The sequence below is a fragment of the Eucalyptus grandis genome, chromosome 7 (assembly GCF_016545825.1).
Source record: "Eucalyptus grandis isolate ANBG69807.140 chromosome 7, ASM1654582v1, whole genome shotgun sequence".
Lineage (NCBI taxonomy): Eukaryota > Viridiplantae > Streptophyta > Magnoliopsida > Myrtales > Myrtaceae > Eucalyptus > Eucalyptus grandis.
The window spans coordinates 22,231,043-22,254,541 of record NC_052618.1 but is presented as its reverse complement, the minus strand read 5'-3'; the positions used below and the strand labels follow the sequence as shown (position 1 = coordinate 22,254,541).

Sequence of the window (23,499 nt, the reverse complement as noted above, 5' to 3'; positions counted from 1 at the left end):
ACAAGACCTTAGTGATATTAGGTGGAGTTGCTGCTTTTTTGATGCCCTCTTCCAGTCGAGTCCGGCCGGACCTCTTGTTTTCTTCCCCATAGGAAGAAATTGAATAAAGTTCCGCATGAGTTGGGATCATCGCTTAGCACTTAATAGGAGAGATCGATTCTCGCTTCGATTTGATTTCTCCTAAGTTGCGAGAATTGAGGACCGGATTGACCGGTCATGGGATTGAGAACTAGCTTGGGCTGGTCCAATGAAACCAATCACTTAGTAGAAAAAAATAATAAAAATTGTAAGAATTTAAAAAAAAAAATACTAAAATTGTTACTATTTTAATGTCTATCGCTATTTTCAAATATATATATTTTAAAGAGTAAGTTCAATTCCTCCTAAAATCGGGAAAGTTCAATTCCCCCGAAAACTGGAAAAATTCAATTCCCCTTGAAACGGGAGACGGCATTGAAAATCACTAAATTAAAATTGAGCGATTTCCGATTCGATTGGTCTAATATGCTCAACCTTAGTACCCAATTCAATTGATCAAATTTTGATGGAATCAATTGACACATCGTAGCGAAAAGTCTGATTAATACTTAATTGGTATGACTAATATAATAAGATTTTCGAACATTGCGCATAGTTTGATTAGATGGAGTGCAAACCTTAGGAGATGAAGGTCACCCTCCTATGTGCGCCCGTGGTTGTTTAGATCTAGGCTTAATTAACGTAAGTAAGCTGGGTTTTCAAAAGCTAGTCAAAATGCTCACTCAAATTAGACAAACGCAGTGGGGACCCAACTGCCTCTTCAATCAATGCTGGGCTCGGCCTTGCTGAAGGAGGGAGGGTCATGTGGTTGGGAAACACAGTTGGACCCTGTGCTAGGCCCAGACAGGCTCATCATAACCGTGGAGGAATCTTAGGTTTGGACATTCATCCTCGTTCAAAGTCCATGTCAAAACCTAAGAGAGAGTTAGAAAAAGGGGGAGGTGGTATGGGTGGCGGGAGGCGGCGGCGGCGGCGGCAGCACACCCACATGCCGGTAAGGGCTGCGGAGCCCTTATGGCCTGCCTAGGGTCGCACAAAACCTAGTTTTTGCTTGTGGAGGTCACGCGACGCCAGGCCAGTCGCCGCCAAGGTCACATGACTAGGGCGAGATTTACACCATTGATGAACATCGTTTTTCCATTATTTAAATTTGCTTATTTTTGATTTATTTTTAATAATTATCTTGCTTTTAATTTTTCAATTATGTATTTCTTATTTTGTATCTTAGTTTTTCCAAAAGCCACGTAGAATGCCACATCAGCATTTCAATATCGGCTCAATTGCCATGCCATTGTCTTATTCATAATTTCGACAAAAGGACGAACTTGAACAAAAACTCATATAATTTAGAACTCAATTGACCAAAAAAATAAAAATTTCGGGGACCTCCCTTAAATTTCAAATTAGGTATTTAGCTTTTCCTTACAATTCATCATTCTCCTCTCTCCTTTCCTCTTCATCTTCCCCATGATTCGTGATTTTAGCCGTTTCGTCCCGACGAGGATGAAGATCCTTTCTCCCAAACTTCACAGCACCAACACCATCTTCTTTCACCGATGTTTTGGCATCTTTCTCATTCAGTTCCCTCTTCTTATCATCATGTGAGTACTTAACTTGAAATATCAACCAGAAGCATATACCGAGCAAAAGTAGAATCTGAAGACCAAGTTTTATCTTCACGCCTTTGGATCTCTCATTTCTACTCGACGACTTCTTGAACATGATGAGGCCTCCTAAAATCTCACAGTCAGTTTAACAGAGCCTGTCCAGATTTCACTGTGGGTCAATTTTCCAAAACAGAACAAGATGAACAACAAGATAAATGACAAAAAAGGTTTAGAGTAATACAATATGATGGAAGAAGAACAACATGAGTGCCATAATTTTCATACGATATTCGTTTTAGTGTTAAAATTCTTTTTCCGCTCACTTGAGTGACAAATCGGAGTAAAATCGATTACTTGAGTATCAATTCCAGCAAATCATCTTACGTGATTTTTTTTTTCTTTTGCTTTTTCTCCCTCCTTTGGCTCCGGCGGGCTTGCCTTGCCAGTCGGTGAGCTGCCCAGTGAAGGTGGGGCGAGCCCTTGCGAGGCAAGCCCTTGCCAGATCCGGCAAGGAGGCCTCGCCAGATGCGACGGCGAGCCCCCCTCGCCGGTCCGGCGAGGGCTCGCCGCTTGACGACCGCGAGGTGTCTTGCCGTCACCGGGTGAGAGCTCGTCTCGCGGTCGCCGCGTGAGGCGAGCCTCGCCGATCCGGGAGGGGGCTTGCCGTCATGTCTGGCGAGGGCTCGCCGCCCGGTGATCGCGAGGCGAGCCTCGCCAGATCCGGCGGGGACTCACCCGCCATCTCTGGGTGCAAGCTTGCCGACTGGCGAGGCGAGCCCGCTGGAGTTGAAGGAAGGGGGCGGGAGGAGGGAGAAGGGAGAAGGAAAAAAAAAGGAAAAAAAAAAAAATATATAAAAATATTTCAAAAATAAAATATTATTAAAAAAGTTCATTTGTGGCACCGACCACTACCAGCACATCGCCGCCGGGGCCAATTTTAGTCGGATGGACTGATTGGGAATAATTGTAAAAATGTTTGGAACTCAATTGGTCAAAAAAATAAGTTTATGATCGAATTGTCACAATTGTAATAGGTTTAGAACTTTTTGGTAATTTTCCGAAAATATTAAATCTCCATGTTCCTTCTAAGTTCTGAACAACCATCGCCAAGAAACACAGCCGCTAAAAGGAACCTCAGAGGAGCTCCTATTCGTAGTAATTCGGCACGAAACGACCTATTCTACACTTCTCCTTCGACACGAATTCATGTACGAGAAGGCAAAAAGAACACCTGCGACCATTTTCGTTTCTCAGCGATTACAAGGTGCCCTCATCTCACACTAACATAAATCATCCCCAGAAACTTACGCCATGCAAAATGCAGACTCCTCGAATTTACGAAAGAAACTCCACAGAAGGCAAGGCTACCTACAGGGTCTTTCTTCAATACCACGCAAATTACAGGGATGCCGAACAAAACCCAAGAAGAGAGAGAGAGAGAGAAGCAACTACATAAAAGAAGAGAAAGGACGCGAGAGTAACCTGGAGGAAGCAGCAAGCGAAGTGGAGTGAAGAGAAAACAAAGCAGGGCGAAGAAGATGAAGAGAGAGAGAGAGAGTCCCAGGTGAGGAGAGAGCTCCGTCGAGGCAACGAGAGTTTACGGGGATCCAAAACCAAGAACGAGCATTCGTCGATTATATCGATAAATTAATATAACTTATAATAAAATAAATTGCAGGAAAAAGGGAGAGGGGAACATAAAAAAAGAGAGTACATGCTGGAAGACTGCCGTCCTTGCCCTCTTCGGACCTATCATCTGGCTGTACCTTTCGGGGAATGCAAAGCATGGACCACCGGGCCGGCATCGCGGCCATCAAGGCTGCCGTCCTCAATCCACTAGGGGCATGGCCGGGTCAACAATGGGGAGGGAATCTTTCTCGAGCCCCTTACCTGGCTCTATCTACCATTTCTAAGTCAAAGCCTTTTGGTCTTGCTCACAGACGGTTCGCCGTTATATTGACCGAGCTTCCAAATGATTGCTAAAAAAATAATTGTAATTTTTTTAGAAATTTAAAATTATAAAATGGATTAAAAGAAAAGCTACAAAAAAAATAAAATAAAAAAAGAGTATATGCCGGAAGACTGCCGTCCTTGCTGCCGTTATATTGACGGAGCTTCCAGAGTGACTGCTAAAAAAATAATTGTAATTTCTCTAGAAATTTAATATTATAAAATAGATTAAAAGAAAAGATCCAAGCTGAGACGTGGTTTTGATGTGGGCGAAGTTGTGATACGGGCCCAGTGAAAGCACATTTTGCGTACGAGCGATTGGTTTTAGGTTGGGTCAGCTTTTCATTTGTGGAGCCAAGAATCGGCCCACTAGGACCTAGAACTGATGATTTCTTTTTTCTATTTGGTTTCTTATATCCTCCATAAGTGAGAGTTTTCCAACATTAAAAGAAAAATATAATTTATTAATTAGGATTTACTTCATAATAAAAAAAATAAAAACTAAGAAATCTTAGGTCTGATTTCTTATCTAGGCACGTGCCTGTACCCAGCAAGGGGTGGAGTACTCACTTAGACATCGTCGGCTCACAGTTAAGAAGAAAAAGAAGGGAAAGAAAAAGAAAAAGAAAAAGAAAAAGCAATGAAAACTTCAGAAAAATCTTTTAAAAGAAAAAAGCAATGAAAACTTCATAATATCAATTCTAGTTGTACCGGGTAAGGCGCATGACATCCATTTCAGGAAATTTTTGTCAAGTCTTAAATTTAACTTAATTGAAAGATTTATGATTGAATTGATATAAATACATAGGTTTAGAAATTTTTTAGTTTTTTTTTTGTGTCATAATTCTTTCTTGTGTCTAAGGGGCTTGAATTTTGACTATTGTTTTATTTTTTTTCATTTCTTTTTTGTTTTTTTGCTTACGATCGATTTGTTGGTTGTCCACATGTCCTTCCCTTTTTTCCCCTCTCAAATTGAGGTTGAGGTTTGGAATTTTACACGACAGATATTTTGCTGAAAAGAGTAGGGTTTCAGAAATGAGCCGTCCTCGCATTCTCGGATGACACTAGGTAGATCCATTCTCGAACGAATTGACGTTGACATTTCATATAATTCATGATGTATGCAATTGGACGGACGAGGATACAACAAGACCTAAGTGATATTAGGTGAAGTCGCTTGTTTGATGTCCTCGTCGAGTCCCACCGGATCTCGTTTTCTCCCCTAGGGAGAGAAACCGAATAAAGTATTGCATGGGTTAGGATCATCGCTTTGTACCCAATTGATTGATCAAACCTTGATGGAATCAGTTGAGACATTATAACGAAAAGCTTGATCAATACTCGATTGGACCGACCGATACAATAAGATATTAGGGCATTGCGCATTGTTTGATTAGATGGAGTGCAAGGGAGATGAGGGTTACCCTCCTATGTGCTTCCATGTTTGTTTAGTTCAAGGATCGATTAATGTAGTTGGCTGGGTTTTCAAACACCAGTGCAATCCCAGTGTCCGTTCTTAAGTTGCTCGTACGGGCAATACTCTCTTAAATTTGACAGGCCCATCGTAACCGAGGAGATGACTTAGGTTGGACATTCATCCTTGTTCAGTGTCCATGTCAAAACCTAAGAGAGAGATGCGCCCACGGCAAGGACCGAAGCATTGTAGGGGGAGGAGGTATAGGGCGGCGAGAGGTGGTGGGAGGTGACGGTGGCACGCCCATGGTAAGGGCACGGAGCACTTATTGTCCGTTCTTGGGGTCGTGCAATCCTACTATTCGTTTGCCAAGGTCATGCAACCATAGGCCACTTGTCGTTATGATTACACGACTCAAGTGACACTTTGACTCTTAGATTAGATTTACGTGACTAGTGAATACGCTTTTTTTTTTCTTTCTAAATTGTGCTTATTTATGAGTTCTTTTTAATAATCATCTGGTTTTCTTTTAAATTTTTTATTATGTATTTCTTATTTGGTGTTTTAGTCTCTCTAAAATCCACGTACGATGCCACATTAGCAATCTCAATGCTGACTAAATGGCCATGCCATCATTTTGTCCATAATTTCGATGGAAGGACGAACTCGAACAAAAAATCATATAATTAAGCGACCCAATTGAACAAAAAATAAAATAAAATTCAAAGATCTCTTATGCGCTTTTCCCTTAAATTTAATTAGGTATTTAGCTTTTGCAAATGAATAAAGTATTCGATCATGTCATAACATATGGAATGAACAACAAACTTTCAATAAGTGACATTCTTGAACTCATGTTTAAGGGAAATGAATTTTAGTCATAAAACATAATCAATGAAACTTGATTGCTTTAAATGTATTACTTTTTTTTAAGTGCCAGTGTTTGCACGCCTCGCACCTGTCAAAGAGGTCGATATCTTTATCGAGCCCTGACCCCAGCTTTTCCCTCTCATTGTTTTACATTATGAGAATCCTGAGGTCCAGCCAAATCCAAGATGTAACTTTTTAATATCTTGCTAAGGACGATATTGCTTTAAAGTACTGATTTTACTTTGGCGGACCAGAAAATACTATTCAAGTTTAGCAATCATTTGATGGAAGAATGATCACAGCAAAATAAAGTAATGGCTTAGCTTAGCTTTGGCTTCAATCTTGTAGTCATGATTAATACATAATCACCATCTCCATCCAATAACTGAACCTTGTCTCAGTAATTTAAAAAAGAAAAAAATTAAAGTTCGTAACCAATTTCTCTTTTTGACATGGAGAGAGAAAGGCACACGAGGCTAAGGTCTTTTATAAGAAAGGAATAAGGATCGTGAAAAGGAAGACTAGAAGATCAAGTTATTCTCAGAAAGATCAGCAGAGCTGGAAAAGTCAGGGTAGATCTGTCAGGTTTTGAACTTTCCTCAAAACTTTCTGCAGAATGAAACGAAATGGAGAGCTCTCTTTCCTTTGTTGAGAAAAGGCTAAAAACTCAAAGAACCACATTAGACCATGTGTAATTCAGGAATCTTTTCGAGAAATCGACAACAGGTAAGAATTACCGGGTTGGTTTTGAACTATATGTGTGTGTATACATATCGAGAAAGTCTACGGCTCGAGTCCGTGTAACCCTGATATAACCAATGTAACAGTCTAATTGCTAAAATTATTCAAAAAGCATTGTGCCTAAGCCGAGTGATCATGAAAGTCTAGACTTACCATTTGTTTATACTTGTGTACACCTTGATCAACACTACCAAACGGGAAGCAAACCTCCCAATCTTGTCTCAAGATTCCACCAACCCTAAGTCCCTTTGCTTCCCATCGAAGATATTCTATCTTAAACTGAGAGAACTTTCTTTGCTTCTTCTAACATTTCCAAACCTTTAACCCCAACTTCATAGCCGCTGCATTACCTATATATGACTCTTCACTCGCATGTCAATGATCCTTCAAGAAGGCAAGTTGATCTCAGCATAATTGACAAAGGCGAAGATGAAGTATCTTCGCTCGTTTCTTGTCATCGTATCGGTGTTGAATTTGGTTTGTGTTTCATTTTCTTCCGTCGTGTCGACCGGGAACTTCAATAAAGACTTCTTCGTGATGTGGTCGCCGGACCATGTGAATACTTCGGCAGACGGTCGGACTAGAAGCATGGTTCTCGACCAGGAATCAGGTACGTGTAACGAGGAAAAATTGCGTATATTTTCTGGATTTTTCTTTTGATGATCTCTCTATGATCTGAATTTTGCTTTTAGGGGCTGGTTTTTCTTCCAATGACATGTTCTTGTTCGGGCAAATCGACATGAAAATAAAGCTAATTTCGGGTCATTCGGCCGGCACAGTCGTGGCCTTCTATGTGAGAAATTATGTCTCGGTCTTTAATTCTTATTATGTTTTGGGTCTCTTTGCTCTTCTTGTTGGCCTGTGCCCCGATGGCTGATTTGAACTGGGATCGAATCGCAGCTGACATCCGATCAGCCGAACCGGGACGAGATAGACTTCGAGTTCCTCGGCAATGTGTCCGGGCAGCCTTACATCCTTCAAACCAATGTATACGCCGATGGGTTCGACAACCGCGAAGAGCGGATTTACCTTTGGTTCGATCCGACTCAGGATTTCCACAACTATTCCATCTTGTGGAACCTCCACCAGATTGTGTAAGGCACTGCACCATGTCTAGACGGTGGGCGTTTGCGCCTTACATTCTGATTAAGTCAGTGAAATAATGGATGGAAACCTCTTTGCAGCTTCTTTGTGGATTCAATCCCGATTCGGACGTACCGAAATCACGCGGACAAGGGGGTGGCGTTCCCGAGGTGGCAACCGATGGGCGTCAAAGCCACCCTATGGAACGGCGACAGCTGGGCGACACGGGGCGGGCATGACAAGATCGACTGGTCGAAGGGCCCCTTCGTGGCCTCCTTCGGGGACTACAAGATGGACGCCTGCGTCTGGAAGGGCAACCCGAGGTTTTGCAGGGCGGAGAGCCCTACAAACTGGTGGAACAATGAAGATTTCAGCTCTTTAACATCGACACAGAGGAGGTGGTTCAAATGGGTCAGGAGATATCACATGATATATGACTATTGCCAGGACAATGCAAGGTTCCAAAACAACCTGCCCAAGGAGTGCTCTCTTCCCAAATACTAAAACTAGCATAGATACATAAGACATCATCTCCAATTCTTTCATCTCATCTTCTTCTTTCTGTCCACGTTTGATTCAATTCGTGCCACCAACATATTTATGAAATTGGTTCACTGGAGTATCTAGCGCGGTTATCACATCCTAGGGTTTCCGGCACCCATCTGATCCTCTAAATTCGATGCTATATGAGTCAGCGATTTCTAGTGTGTGATTGATAAAGAATTCTTTTGTTATATTTTCAAGAGTGCAAATGTTTTCTCTTTTTAGAGCGAATCAACTTCGGTTGGAATATGCTAATCTTAATTAGGTTTGATGTATTGAGCGAGCTATGCTTGAACTTGTCGAGGACTGAATTATACTGGCAGAAACATGATGAGCGGGCGAGAGCTAGACCCGGCCTTCCACTTGGGCCAATATTATGGCCCAAGCCAGCCCATCAAGAGAAAAAAAAAACTATGCAGGCTAGGTGGGCCTAGATCGGGCCTTACAGCAAAAGGCCCTTGTCCAGGATCCTCACACATGACGAATAACCAAATTCCAATTTAAATGAAATCTTTAGGATAAATTGATGCAGTTTATGAGAAATCTATGAAAGGACATCAATTCAAATTCTTGAATTTTCAAGTTGATAGATATATTTAGAGAGATCAAGAATTCACACTATTTTTTAGATTCATGGACCCAATTTCATGTTCCGATTGAACACATTCCATTTTGGATTATTCCCATGGAGAATAGGATTCAATAAAGATTCAAGTTCTCGCCTCCATTAATAGTACTTCTAGAGTCCAATTCTTCCCGTTTGGGCCGGAATTTAGTGGGATCAAGTCTACTATAGAAGCGATAGTAGAATTCTTTGGGATAATTACAGCCCCCATGTTCTTGCGATCGTGGCAATTTGCTCCTTATATTTGTCTCGGTATTTACAATATTAACCTTGGCATTTTGACATTAGTTCTAATGTTCTCTCTTGCATGGACTCTAGCCAAATTCTCATTAGAAACTTTAGTCATGTTCTCTCACATGACTCGGTGGTGCCCATTTCAAGGGAAAAATTTTCCAGCAAATTTGGGAGAATGGCAATATAGATCCCTTAGATTTTCATGTCATTACAAATTGCCTCCTAATCTTGGACAATTTTCAATGTAACACACATCATCTTCTAAAGTCGTTGCAAAGTGTCCAATATATTGATTTTCAAATAAAAAAATTAATTTAAATTAAGGAGAAATCGAGAATTAAATAAAAATGACACCGATAAGAAATTACTCAAATCATTTTCTTAATGGACCTTTACTCTACTTTACATAGTATTTCACATCCCAAATCTCGACTGTTGAGTTTGATAAGATCTAGGTGGGATTTACGTATGATCTAAACATATTTTACGATTCAAATTTAATTTATTACATATCTCGAGCTCATTATAATTTCTTTGTTATAAGACTTATTTATGGTGCGATACACCATTACAAGATGCACGTCCAACCGTTCAATGAGAAGTGGGCACGTGAGGGCGTGCCCTTCTCATCCATGCCAATTGCAGAACCGTAAACGTAGCTCATAAAATTAAAAATGCAAATTTTATGGTTTTCATGCTTGTATTAATTTAAAAACAAGTGGATGATAACTTAATTGAGACAAAAGAGAAGTACATGTACCTGTTAGATAGCTTAAAATAAGGAAAATGGCAGAGACATTAAAGAATGATTTATAAATTTTATCTTTTTTATGGAAGATTGATTTGTTAAGCAATAAATCAAGGGGCAACGACGACCACCTGCTTGCTGAGGGTGATGGATCCGGATCTCGCTACCTCTAGATCTGGAGAGGGGTTGAGTCTCTAGATAAGGAGGATGCACCTCCAGATTTGGATGCTCGCAACCCCAACAGCATCAAGGTCTTGAGGGTTGGTTAGAGCTCGTGAACGTGTCGACAGTTGTTGCTAGAAGTGGGAGGAGGGAGATATATACTAGAAATATCAAAAGTTATGTACAACACTCATTTTAATGTCCTTTTTTTTAAATCACTTAAATGTTACTTAAACAAAAAACGATCACTAAGTCTCAACTCTGATTTTGAATGTTAAAAATTTGATATGGCAAAATTTTGATATTTTTTTCACTGTGTGGCTTGCTGATGGCGGCCTGATTCAGCATAAAAAGCTCAAAATGACGACGTTTAACGAGTTTCACATGCTTGCATGACACAAAACGACTTCGTTCAGCAAGAAAAATCAACTTCTTGCTAATCGATCGACAGAAAGGGGATGCAGAGGGGAAAAGGGAAGGACAGCAGAGAATTGCTCTCTGGCTTCTTGTCTAGGCAATTCATCAAAACCACCTCAAAATCCGCCGTTAACAGAGTCGATTCGTCGAAAAGCTGGAAACCGAAGGCTCAGTTGGATCCAGTCGGATCCATTCTCGGCTAGTTTGAATCGCGGTTGGCGTTGCCTACTTCACCGGCCAAGTCCCTCGAGGCGGTTTCTGGAGCCGTTTTGTTCCGATCTACCTAGCAATCGCATCTAGCAACTTTCCTTTCACAAGTTACGCTCAAGCTCGTTTTCCCGTCTTGTCGAATCGACAGAACGAGGCTCATCGGCCTCGGTTTGCATGTGTTTTGGGCCTGCTCATTCCTTTCTCTGTGTCCTAGTGTTGTTTTCTGGTTATGGTTAGTTCTGGTTGTGGGAGGGTAGTGATGTATTGTTATGAGGTGGGGGACGCTAGAGACAAATGGTCTGGTTGAAGATGGATGGTGGATCTTAGAACAACGACGATGGATGCGATGATGAGTTGGTGGTGACTTTTGAATGGCTTAGTGGGCGGCATCGGAGGACGGTAAGTGGCGATGGTTGGTATCGTAAATAAATTTGGAGAAATTATCTGCATTCCCTATTGGAGGCTTGGATAAGACTTGTTTGCTCGTTACAACCGGATAAACTTCATTTATGTCCCCTAATAATTTAATCTCACGCACTATTCTCAATGCCTTTAGCATTACTCGACATAAAGTCCAACATCCTTTTTATTATAATGTATCCAATTTGCTGAAATTTCAAACTTCACTTAAGTCTTTTACTTTACTTCCATTTGAGGAAAGGAAGAACATGCAAAACTACTTCCTTATGCACCAGTTACTAGTTTATCATTTCAGATCAAACTGGATTTGAACGCAAGGTTGTGCTGTCCAAAGGAGATGTTCCCTAATAAGTTCATTGCACATGGTAAGTTGAAGCCCAGAAAATATTTTTCTATAAATAGCATAACTGATCACCAAATATATCACCTTGAACCAACATCAGCTAATTCCTTGAGCATCATGAATTCTCTAACCATCATCATCTCTCTTGTCTCTATTTCTCTCTTTCAACCTACTCATGCCCAAAACTCACCCCAAGACTATCTCAACTCTCACAATGCCGCTCGGAAGCAAGTTGGCGTGGCGAACATGACATGGGACAACACGCTTGCTGCCTACGCCCAAAGCTATGCGAACCAACGAGTCAGCGACTGCGGCCTCGTGCACTCCAATGGACCTTATGGCGAGAACCTTGCCAAGGGCACTGGCACGTTCACCGGCACCTACGCCGTCGTCGGTTTGTGGGTCACGAGAGAAGCAAAACTACAATTACAACACCAACACCTGCGCAAGCGGGTGCGATTGCTTGCACTACACTAAAATGGTTTGGTGTGACTCCGTTCGAGTCGGGTGTGCTAAGGTTCAGTGTAACAATGGGTGGTGGTACGTTGTGTGCAACTACGATCCTCCAGGCAACTATGAAGGAGAACTTCCATACTAGGAAAGGCTTTTAGAGTGACAAGCTTACCTATGGCCTATTGTTATATGCGTCATGGGTGTGACATAAAAAATAAAGGGAAAATAAAAACGACTAGCTTGATATGATTCATGAGCTAAGTTTAGAAAAATATGGATGTATAACATGTTGCTCATAAGAGCATCTTAAGCATATTATTACTAGCAAATTAGCAATATTTTGCAAATGTTTGAAATGGCTTTTGTAGATTTAAGTGTTCTTGATCATCAACTAATTATCTGCTTTTGTAATGAAAGGATGCATGAGAACAAAGTGTTCTTTCAACTTTTACGCTTTATGATACCACGAGAAGGGATGGTTTGGAGTTAAACACCCATAATAGATTACTTCCTTGTGTATATTATCCTGGATACAAATATCCCTCTAGTGTAATACATTGTCCAATTGAGCAATACACAAAGTCAATAGTCTCTTACATTGTGACTTGATATTAGCATTAGATTGTTCCTGTTATGATCTCAATTCATGATGTTTTCAGCGTGCCCCTGATTTTGATCCTAATGCCAAACTTGAGCTGCTTGATGGCATTATATTGCGCGTTGTTACACTATTGATAGTTGACCTGCAGTTTGGTATATATTTCATGGGCACTTGCCCTAATATAGCCTATTCCATCCATATCGTGAATCAGTTTTGTTTGCTTAGTGTTTTCGTCACTATACCGTGGTGTTATGTATTTTGCACCACATCTATGTCATTGGATGCGGATCCGTTGTACCATTGGTTTACTTATCTGTTGTCTCCAATGCCAGATCAAGACATGAGTCTCTCTTGTTAATTGTACACCTTCCCCAATCACTCCTCAAAATCCCAATGCCAATCTTTTCTCTCCCTCTAGTCTATCTCCGCCCCCTGCCGAGCCCTACAACCACACGCAACTCGTGTCACTAACGTGCCTCCACTGCCAATATAAATCATGACCTTCTTCACTCCACCATTTACTGTTGGTGTTGACAAGGGATCGTGTCATGCTCCGTTCACCCTCTCTCTCATATCACTTCAATGTCGGTTCTTGTCCCTGCTTTCGCATAGCTCTTTCTCCCTTTCTCATTTGAGGGCAGCCAAGCTTGCCCAAATGTCAAGTTTATGCCTTTGGTGGGTCTCAAGACCTCACGTCGAGCTCCTCTCATCATCTACAATCAAGTTGTCAACGATGATGAGATCAAAAGGCCATCTCAAGGTTTGGGGATGCCTCCTACATCTAGCCTGTCCATTGAGATTTGCATGAGATCTTAAAGACCATAATGGCTAAATCAGGTCATCAATGGCGGTTTGGAGACCTTAGAAATTTGGCGGTGAGAGAAGAGACAGTGAAGGAGAGAGTGTTTTGGGTCAGGAAATAGAGAAAGTAAAGATGGTCGTGGATGACACGAAGGAGAAAGTAGTGAGATGTGAAGGAGGCGACCGTGATGATAGGTGGCCGCAACGGCCAAAGACGGTGGCTAATGGTGAAGAAAGAGAGAGGGTTGGTTGAGTGGGAAGACTTGATGAAGATAATTAGACATTGTAGTAAGCACACCGACAAGTGCAACAAATATGTATCCATGTTTCCTTTTTTATCATGTCCCATTTATGTCTTTGTTAACTCTCTATCTCTATCGACCAAAAAAAAAGAAAAAAGAAAAAGTCTGTAATTTGATGCCATAGCAAAGAAAAAAGAAAAAAGAAAAGGAGGTTTGGAGAGGAGGTAGGGGGGTCTCACACGGTGGCTGTTGGTGTTGCAAACATGACAACAACATAATTTCATCGGCAACATCGCCCAAATTCGATCAAGCATGGCTTCCGATTGATAGTGAGGTCACTCTCAACAGCAACATCGAGAGTTAGCCTTTGACTCCATGATCTTGTGATAAGGTTGCCTCCCTCTCCTTGCCTTTGGATTTGATCAAGCTCGATCTCCAACTGACCGCGGGCTCTCGTTTAAGCACGACATTAAGAGTTGTCCTTGAGCTCGTGACCTCACGGTGAGGTCACATTCTAATACACAAGCGTGCGCAGAGAGAGAGGTAAGGGCAATGGCCCAACCATGATAATTAAGCAATGCATCGATCCACATTGGCATCGGAAATGAAGAGAACCGGGAAAATAAGCAAATTCATCAAATTTTACATGATTACTTGGTGGAAATAGGTGGACTTAACTCCATACATCCACTTTCCACGATTATAAAATGCAATTATAAAAAACACATATAATAGGCATGGTAGGTAGACTAGTTAGCGAGACATTTATGTAAATTTGCTAGCACTACCTTTGCACGATGAGTTTCTCTACTAGTGAAAAAGTTCCAAGATGAAATGCGAAAATTGATTTAGCTACATACCTATCATCCTCACTTTGGCTTCATAACTCACCTTGATCAAGTGTAATTTCCTTACTGCCTCGGTCATGTCCATCCGTTCCAGCGGTGATTCCATTGAGCATGCGACTCCAACTTCGAATACAGAGATAACGCAATCTCTGATTTTCATCTCTTGTTGTCGATCACCAGCTTCACTCCAAAGCCTTAAGTCTATAATGTCCATTGCTCGATCCGGAAGAGCCATTCGGACAAAGTTGTGGAGGTTAAGATGGTGCCCAAAGGCTTCTTCAGTGGGTCTCTTTCCTGTGAACATCTCCAATAATAGAATGCCGTAACTGTATGCATCCCCAAGTGTGGAAACCTTGTGTCCCATGCCATACTCTGAAAATTTCATCAAGACATTAATAGGAATGAACATACACTTTTTCTTGAAGTCAATTGTTTAGAAAAAGCTTCTAAGTCACATGGGATTTTGCTTGATGTCCATTTGCAAGAGCTTGCGAAAGAAAATTGTGAGAGATCGCGCCTATCGCACCCAACATAGAGAGATGGCTTGCAAGCCCTCACTCACTTCACAATCGGGCCCGCTGTGCATGGCAGAGGCCAAGGGATCCTCTGTTGGAGCAAGGCAGAGGTCCCAAAGCCCCCTACTGGTTTTTTGCTTTCATTTCTCTATGTTTAATTTTCGTTTAGTTTACTGTATATGGCTGATGTTTAGCGCCTATTGTGTGAACTCTTATAAAGTGCATTAACCGTTGAGAAATGCATCAACGGTAGAGAAATATGATTTTAGAATTCATAAAGTGCACAAAAGATCAGTTAAAAACATATAAACTCTTCTTCTCCAAAACTACTAGGTGTGACCAAAGTTGTCACATGTTTGCTACACAAATTGCCTAAACATCAAAAGTGGCTTTGTCCCTTAGTAGGATATGGGTGAAAATTGAAAAAGAAGAAAATATGTTGGGTGAAGGCCTTGGCAGAAGTCTATGTGTTAATTGAATTTGAATAGTTGGTTTTTTGACTGGAAACATACATATGGGATCCAAGTGAGGCTCATCATTTTCATGATACAAATTATGTTTAATACCTATACCACACTTTCTTTTATGCATAGACGAGAAGAAAATGCAAAGACGAACAGGCAAAAAATGAACACAGAGGGGGGAAAAGAAGAGACGTAGAGTGATTTGTCGACGGTGATGGATTTATACTTGTAAATGCATAAATTTGTCTTAATGTGCTCTGACCAATAAGTTTAGGGAAAGTGATAGTTGGGTAGAGCCCATCGTGTTGTCAATTAGTGTATGCCCCTACGGTTTCTGGCATAAACGTCATGTCATCTAATATATTTTTCTAATATTAAATTATTGGTCATGAAAGGGTCTGCCATAAAGGAAAAATTACTTATTGTTAAGACCTTAAGTCATAACATTCCAAATGAGATTCGCAATCTGTTTTAATGGCATGAACGTGATATGAGACAAAATACGAATTATAAAAAGAAAATATAAAGATGAGATGATACAATATGCTTAATCTATTTATTCACATGGATTCACAAGTTGTCTAAAAATTTTCCACTCATTGATCAAAATTATGATGGTTTGTTCTCATCTTAATTTAAAATATGATTAGGGCAAGCTACTATTAATCTTTTCGTACAAAAAGATAAGTATTTTCTTTTTTTGTGGAAGCTATTAATAGTGGAAAGAGGAATTGAGTTGTGAGAAAGAGGTGTCAGAGCATACAAAACATAACATAATGTCAAAAATAATTGTTTAGTCAAACTTTTGGCACTCACTTGTTACTATCACAATCAAATAAAAACTAATCGAGAAAATATGATAGTTTCATACCAGGAGGCACATAGCCAATGGATCCTCTGACTGCGGTTGAAGTTGAACTACCTTGGTCTTGAACTCCTATGGCTTCGGTAGACACCGTTGAAATGATCTTTGCAAGCCCGAAATCTCCAACTTGAGCCATCATGTCGTTGTCTAGAAGCACATTACTCGGCTTTAGATCTCCATGGACGATTGCTGGATAGCAACCCTCATGGAGATATTTGATCGCGGTAGCTATGTCAATGGCGATGTTTAATCTTTGCACTAGTCTTAGATTTCTCGATTTGCTACACTCATCATCTCGTCCTATGGTTCTAGGGTGTAGCCACTCCTCCAAGCTCTCATTAGCCATGAACTCATATCTTAAAGCTTTGAAATCATTGCCACAAAAGTCCACGCTCGAACAAACACTTAGTATCTTCACGAGGTTTCGGTGTCTAATGGTTCCTAGAGTTCGACATTCAGAGATAAAGCTCCTTGAAGCACCTCTTTGCATTAGATTGAGCACCTTTGTTGCCACCGTGGCACCTCCATCAAGAATCCCCTTATAAACCGTGCCATATCTCCCTTTACCAATCAAATTGGTCTCAGAGAATTTGTTAGTCGCCCTCAGGAGTTCTTCATAAGAAATCCTCAAGAATTGGTTCTCGAAAGATAATGAACTGGAGGCATTGGTTGTCGTCTGCTTCTTTTTGTGATAAAAGATAGATAGACATAGGAGCAACAAAGCTAAACATAACAAACTGCCAACTACCACATATATTACTTTGGCCTTGGTTGAAGAAGACTTCTTAGAGCTTGATGATTTGCAAAGAGGAAGCTTCAGACTGGGAACACCTCCACAGAGTTCCGTATTTTCATAAATTGATATAGAACTTGCATTAAGAAAAACTCCACCCTCTGGAACTTGTCCTTCTAGTTGATTGAAGGACAAATTCAAGTACTTGAGCAGTGAGAGCCCTGCGAGAAAGCTTGGGATTGGACCAGAAAAATTATTATTGGAAAGGTCCAGCTCTTGTAGACCCCGTAATGGACGTAAAGCCTCGGGAATTTGACCATGAAAAGAATTAGCTTCTAAGTGAAGTCGTTCCAATACCAAGCACTCGCTGATGGATGTTGGAATTAAGCCGGTCAATCTATTGTAAGACAGATCTAATATGCCAAGATTCTTTAAAGATCCGACTTGCAATGGAAGAGATCCACTTAAATTATTATTTGCTAAACTAAGGACGATCGACAAGGAATAAAGACCCACGATTTCAATAGGAACTGAGCCAATTAGGTTATTGTTCGAAAGATCAAGCATAACTAGTTGCTTGCAATCGCCGAGACTTTGTGGTATGTAGCCTTGGAAATTGTTGGAGGAAAGTTCAAGGACACCTAACGACGAAATGTTACCAATCGAAGATGGTATCTCTCCAGTAAACATGTTCCCGCTCAAAGAAAGGTACTGCAAGTTGTAAAGTGCTCCGATGGAATCAGGAATGCGATCGATTAAAAAATTATTCGATAAATCCAACATAGAAAAGTTGAACAGATTTCCAAGGGCTGAAGGAATAGATCCTTGGATCCGATTGTTTGACATAGAAATTCGTTGAACGCTGGTGGAGAGATTGGAGAAGGATCTCGGCAACGATCCGTAAATCGAGTTCCACCGCATGTCGAGAAATTTTAAGTTGGAACAATTAACTAAAGAAGAAATAAAACTCAAGTCATCCTGCAAGTGGTTATTAGCCAATGAAATCAGGTAAAGGCCCTTTAGCCTTCCCAGATTTTTCGGTATTGGCCCATGAAAACTGTTGTTGCCAAGGAAAAGATGCACAAGACCTGTGGCATTTGTTAACGTTGACGGAATCATCCCGGTGAACAAGTTATTGCTGGCGCCAAGGAACTCGAGAGAAGGAGAAGTGGTGCCGACATCATTGAGAAAGCTTCCCCACAACTGGTTATCACCAACACTGAATGTAATAATGTCAGACATGTTTAAAATCCCTGCTGGAATCTCACCGGTTAGTTTGTTAGAAGATAGTTGGAAAAGTATCAATCTCTTGAGTCTGGACAATTCCTCAGGTATTTCTCCGCTTAACGAGTTTTCTCCCAGCGAGAGCTGTTGTAGCAGCGAGAGGTTTCCAATCGAACGAGGAATAGGACCTACAAGATTGTTCCGATACAAGCCCAAGCCTTTGAGTCTTGTTAAAGAACCAAGATCGGAATGAATTCCCCCCACAAGTTGGTTGTCTATGAGATTCAGGGTCTCGAGGTTCAAGCAGCGGGAAAGATTGGAGGGTATCGGCCCACCAAATGAGTTGTTACAAAGAACAAGAACACGTAGCCGAAACAAGTTGCCAATCTGTGGTGGGATTTCACCATGAAAGCTGTTGTTCTGCAGAATTATGACCCTCAGAAAAGAGAGGTTACCTACATGAGGAGGTAGGAAGCCTTCCAAGCCTTGTGATCTCAAGACCAGAGATGTGACCCGCCCAGAATGTCTTTTGCTGCACAAAACACCTTGCCACTCACAATGATGAGTAGAATCATTCCAAGAGTTCAAGGCTCCAAATGGGTCTTTGTGTATTGCATTTTTGAAGGAGGCTAATGCTAGCCAATCCGTTTGGTTTTGTGAGTATGCTCCGGAAATTGGGATTGAGCTCCACCACCACAAGAGGGCAGAGTTAAGAATAAGAAACAGCTGTTTCCCCATCTTCTCTTGTGATACCCACTTTCAGTCTTAGTTGCATTTAACACCTCGGTCGTACGCAAAATTCAATTATTGACTGATTCCACTATGGGAAGTATTGCAGACTTATTCGAACTTTTTGTGGTCCTCAATTTTACATCATCTATCTTGAAGAATTATGTACTTACTCTGAGGTTTCAAACAACGTACACTCTACGCTTTGAAGCCCATGAAGCAATAGAGTTACAGGGTTTGTGGTAGTATTAATGAATATTGTTATTAATATTGTAAACATACTAAGACTATTTTATAAATTTGGTATCATAACTGATGTGGCATACTATTATTAATTATTGTGTATGGCTTATCTTCCACTTATTTTATGCCATATGATTTCGCATGTTAAAATAAATATATTACAAAAGCAAAAGGTCCATATGAAGGACATATTGGTGCCTCATATTCCACGGAATCAAAATGCAGACGAAGACTGAAGACCGAGCAAATTGGGGCCTCATATTCCCTATCCATTACGTGAGGACTGGGAAGTCAATGGAGATGAAGACTGAATATTCCATTAGGTGCGTCGTTTAAGCAGCCGACGATAACCCAACCAAAAAAATAAATAAAAAATCAAGAGACAAGTCTTTTAGTACCCCGTCAATTACGTGAGCATCGACAAGTCCATGTCAGGCTCGGTAGAGGCCGAAATTGAGGTCCGGGCTGGTTGAATCCTAGCCTTCGTATAAAACATAGATTTTTTTTTTTTTTTGACAAAGTATCAAAAATAGATCAATTGTTAGGTTTTTCACCTCAAATATCATTTACGTGGTTTCTTTGATTTCTAGAAAGTGGGACCAAGAGCCGTGCAAGAAAAGGTGTTAGTCCGTCGTCTCTTGGTTTTTGGGTTTTAAAGTCTACAGTGGACACTTTGGATAGTTAAGTGGATATCATGACTCATTAAGTTGGCTAGTCTTATTTGAGTCTCCGTGATATGGTGGAGACAAGCAAGACAAGGGAATTTTGTCATGTTTATGTAGCAAGTTGATGCGTCTGGTGTGAGGAAATTGAAGAATAAAGGGGTATGAAGAGTTAGTACATTGATCGAGGCAAAAATCAGCAGTTCTACCTTTCATTCAAGCTCGTTTTCATGGAGAATTGCTTACAATATTGCGCTTGATATAGACGCAGGTTGCTGAGTTGTATCGTGAAGAACTAGACTCAAATTCTCCTTTGGAAGCTAGGGTTAAACGGTGGTAAGTGCTTTTAAGTATTTATGCATTGTTATAGGTCCAACACATATATAGGAATAACATAAGTGCCAGCATTCTCAAGATCTTAAGCGATGAAGTTTATATATTTAACACGGATAAAAATAACATGTAGAAATACCAACATATGCAGATAAAACATTTACGCCTGGGGATGCCTATGCAAAGCTCGGATTTTGTAACTTGTTACAGAAAAAATAAAAAAACTCTAGTGTAAATTTCTCTTAGAAATAGGAAGTAAATTATTTACTTCCACCTCGAAATTGGCCTGTATGCGGATGAACGTGGCTCACCGATGACTAATGCTAGGCCGTGACGTCCAACTTTGACCCTAAATAAATAAGAAAATAGAAAATAAATTTATCAAGATTTTCTTATCTACATATACCAGACAAAAAGGAAAAAAAAAAAATACAATCTTGTCAATTATTTTCCATACAATCATGTTAAAATAGGAAGGACGAAGTCGGTGATTATACATTTTTTAACATGTGCAATTCTACATATGAATGTCGGAACTAAGATTTGCCAATATAATGAATAAAAGTTGTCATCATCCACCAGAATTTGTTAACGGGCTTGAATTTTAACTGTTTTTTTTTTTTTCTATTCTCCAGATGAAAGTGTCAGACTCGTATTATGCCGTCCCAACAGTAAAGATGTCTAGAGCTTTCGCAATACTTTCCCAAATTATGGGTTCCACTTAGTCATAGATAACAACTTTGTATCGATTTCAACAACTGACTCCACAAGCATAAAACTTGTAAATCAGATTTCTTTTTTTCTTTTTTTTTGTCGAAAGATTCCTCATTTCATTTCAAGTAGTAAAATTAGAGGAACAACCCAAATGAGCTTCAGAACAAAGAACGTCCAAAAGAGATTGAGGGGGACAAGAGACCCAATTCCGAGGTAGAGGTTGGCGGAGATGGGCTTTTGCAACCCAATCCGTGGTTTTATTTAACTCTCTCGAGTCATGGGTCAATTTTAAACCTGGATTAGAAATGAGCACAGCCCAGCCCATCTGGACTACGTAGTTGACTTCCCAAGGGGGAGGATCTATCCCCAAAATCGTCTGAACTACTGTGGAGCAGTTAGATGCAACAGCTACCCCACATGACCCTTCTTTCTTCCTCCACTTCGCTACCATTTCCAGACCTTCACAAACAGCTAGGGTTTCGACATGCAAGGGGGATTGCGCTTTAACCGAGCAAGCAAAACCGTTGAGCAGCACACCATTCTCGTCCCTGCACACCCCTGCTACAGATCCGTCATTAGTCTCTGGTGTGAAGGCTCCGCGACGTTGATTTTCACCCATCCTGGGTCCAGCGGTCTCCATCTTGCAGGTTCTGCGTTATTTCTCCCAGTATTTTGCTACTGTGATGGAGTTTGATCAGTATTTTGCTGCTGAGATGGAGTTTGATTCATTAATTTTTGCTATGATGTGAGCAGATCAACCACTACACCCTCCGGATCTGGCTTCCTTACTTAGAAAACTAATGCATTCCTCTGTTTCTAGATGAGCTAGATGGCTTCGGCAACTATTTTGGGTTGGGGAGCTTGAGACGGGTGGCTTTAATACTCCATAAATGAGCGATCTATGCTCCTTAATTCTATACTTTGTATTTGAATCTGGAGGAGGTGATTTGACCATATTTCACGGGTCCAGGGGCAGAGTAAGAACAAATGTTCTGCTGATTCGGGGGACGCTTTGCATAGGGGACACCATGGCTTGGGTAAGACTCTTCTTTTGGCTAGATTCTCTTTACTAGGAAGGGAATTTTGACATAAATTCCACATAAACACTCTAACTTTGGGGAGGGTGCGTAGACTCCAGATTTTGCTCCACAGTTGTTTGGGTTTTTTTATATGAAGATGAGGGTGATGTGTAGGCCAAGTGGTCTTCTAAACTTTTGAGTTGATTATACCCACTTTTTACTGAATAATTGCCTAATTTAGTCGCCATCCAAATGCATTTATCTGCCCTTCAATCTGATGGTAAGGGGATGGCCAAAATTTCACTTACAATTTTGTCTTTGAACAAGTTTTGAAGGCTTTCTTCCTTCCATGTTGAATTGTTCGTATCTATGAGCTTGGTTACCATCAGGGGGTTGTCTTGATTAGCTAGGCCAGGGATTATGCCTCACTTTAACCATCTGTCTTCATGTATTTTAATTGATGCACCATTACCTACTGCCCATAATGCTAAGCATGAAATAACATCTCTACCACTTAGTAGAATTTTCCATCCCCATGATGATTGATGGCCTATCTTGGCATGATAGAAATTTGTAGAAGGGAAATAGAGACCCTTGAATAGTTTACTCCATAAAGACGCAGGGTTTTCTATCAATTGCCAAGCCTGTCTTCCTATCATTGCTTTATTGAATGTGATTAGATTTGTAAAACCCATTCCTCCCTGGTCCTTCCACATCTTCAGCACATTCCAACTTTTCCAATGAATTCTAGCCTTGGATTTAGTGTTCTTCCACCAAAAGGACGCAATTTTTTTCTCTATAGCTTTACAGATGGATACTGGGATCTTGAAGATGGACATCGCGTATTGGGATAATGCTTGAATAATTGCTTTCAATAGAATTTCTTTCCCAGATTTGGACATCAACTTTTCCTTCCATCCTTCTAGCTTCATATTCACTCTAGCCAATATCCAAGCAAACATTTGTTTTTTAGATGTTCCCCAATCCAATGGAATGCCTAGATATTTCCTCATTTTATCAATTTCCGGTTCGGTACTCTCAATTCCCATGTCATGTTTCTCCTTAAAGTCTGAGGACAATCCGAACTAAAAAATATTCCAGACTTGTTCAAATTGATTGCTTGACCAGTAGCCATGCAGTATTGGTTAAGAACATCAGCCAAATTTTGGCATTCCTTCACCTTTCCATCCAAAAAGAATATCGAGTCATCCGCAAATAAGAGATGAGATAGTGTTGGGCAATTGCTGTTTAGCTTTATGCCTTTCACTCTCCCTTCCCCAACTGCTTTTTTCATAAGAAGGGATAAGACATTTGCTACTAGTATGAAGAGATAAGGGGAGAGGGGATCACCTTGACGAAGTCCCCTTGATGGCTGAAAATAAGGTAACGATTCTCCGTTAAACTTGACACTAAAAGAGACTGAAGTGAAACAATGCATGACCCATGAGACCCACTTCTAACAAAACCCCATCTTCAACATATAAGCCTTGAAAAAGTCACATTCAATTTTGCCATATGCCTTCTTCATATCAAGCTTCAACACAGCTTGAAATTTCTTCTTTCTTTTCCTTGCTCTTAGCTGGTGAAGCACCTCCTGAACAATAAGAATGTTGTCTTGGATTTGTCGCCCTTTAACAAATGCACTCT

General features: G+C 40.6%; 2 protein-coding genes and 1 pseudogene across 2 annotated transcripts; 2 read left to right on the top strand and 1 right to left on the bottom strand.

Annotated features, from left to right (window-relative positions):
- The first annotated feature begins 6,917 nt into the window (after positions 1-6,917).
- Positions 6,918-8,427, top strand: LOC104453051 (probable xyloglucan endotransglucosylase/hydrolase protein 10). The gene is made up of 4 exons (XM_010067552.3): positions 6,918-7,231; positions 7,314-7,414; positions 7,522-7,715; positions 7,806-8,427. The coding sequence occupies exons 1-4, from the start codon at positions 7,051-7,053 to the stop codon at positions 8,206-8,208; spliced, it is 879 nt and encodes a 292-aa protein (XP_010065854.2). The 5' UTR covers positions 6,918-7,050; the 3' UTR covers positions 8,209-8,427.
- Positions 8,428-11,510: 3,083 nt separating this feature from the next.
- Positions 11,511-12,091, top strand: LOC120295354 (annotated as a pseudogene).
- A 1,982-nt stretch (positions 12,092-14,073) lies between these two features.
- On the bottom strand, positions 14,074-18,931 carry LOC104443032 (putative receptor-like protein kinase At3g47110). Its single transcript, XM_039316763.1, has 2 exons — positions 16,202-18,931; positions 14,074-14,723 (listed from the first exon to the last, which is right to left on the bottom strand). The coding sequence occupies exons 1-2, from the start codon at positions 18,888-18,890 to the stop codon at positions 14,356-14,358; spliced, it is 3,057 nt and encodes a 1,018-aa protein (XP_039172697.1). The 5' UTR covers positions 18,891-18,931; the 3' UTR covers positions 14,074-14,355.
- Between the last annotated feature and the right edge of the window lie 4,568 nt (positions 18,932-23,499).

Coding starts and splice junctions, on each gene's coding strand:
- LOC104443032 (XM_039316763.1), bottom strand. CDS start 18,890: ATGGGGAAACAGCTGTTTCTTATTCTTAACTCTGCCCTCTTGTGGTGG. Junction 14,724..16,201: donor CATTGGCTATGTGCCTCCTG/GTATGAAACTAT, acceptor TGAAATTTTCAG/AGTATGGCATGGGACACAAG.
- LOC104453051 (XM_010067552.3), top strand. CDS start 7,051: ATGAAGTATCTTCGCTCGTTTCTTGTCATCGTATCGGTGTTGAATTTG. Junction 7,232..7,313: donor GGTTCTCGACCAGGAATCAG/GTACGTGTAACG, acceptor TTTTGCTTTTAG/GGGCTGGTTTTTCTTCCAAT. Junction 7,716..7,805: donor TGGAACCTCCACCAGATTGT/GTAAGGCACTGC, acceptor ACCTCTTTGCAG/CTTCTTTGTGGATTCAATCC.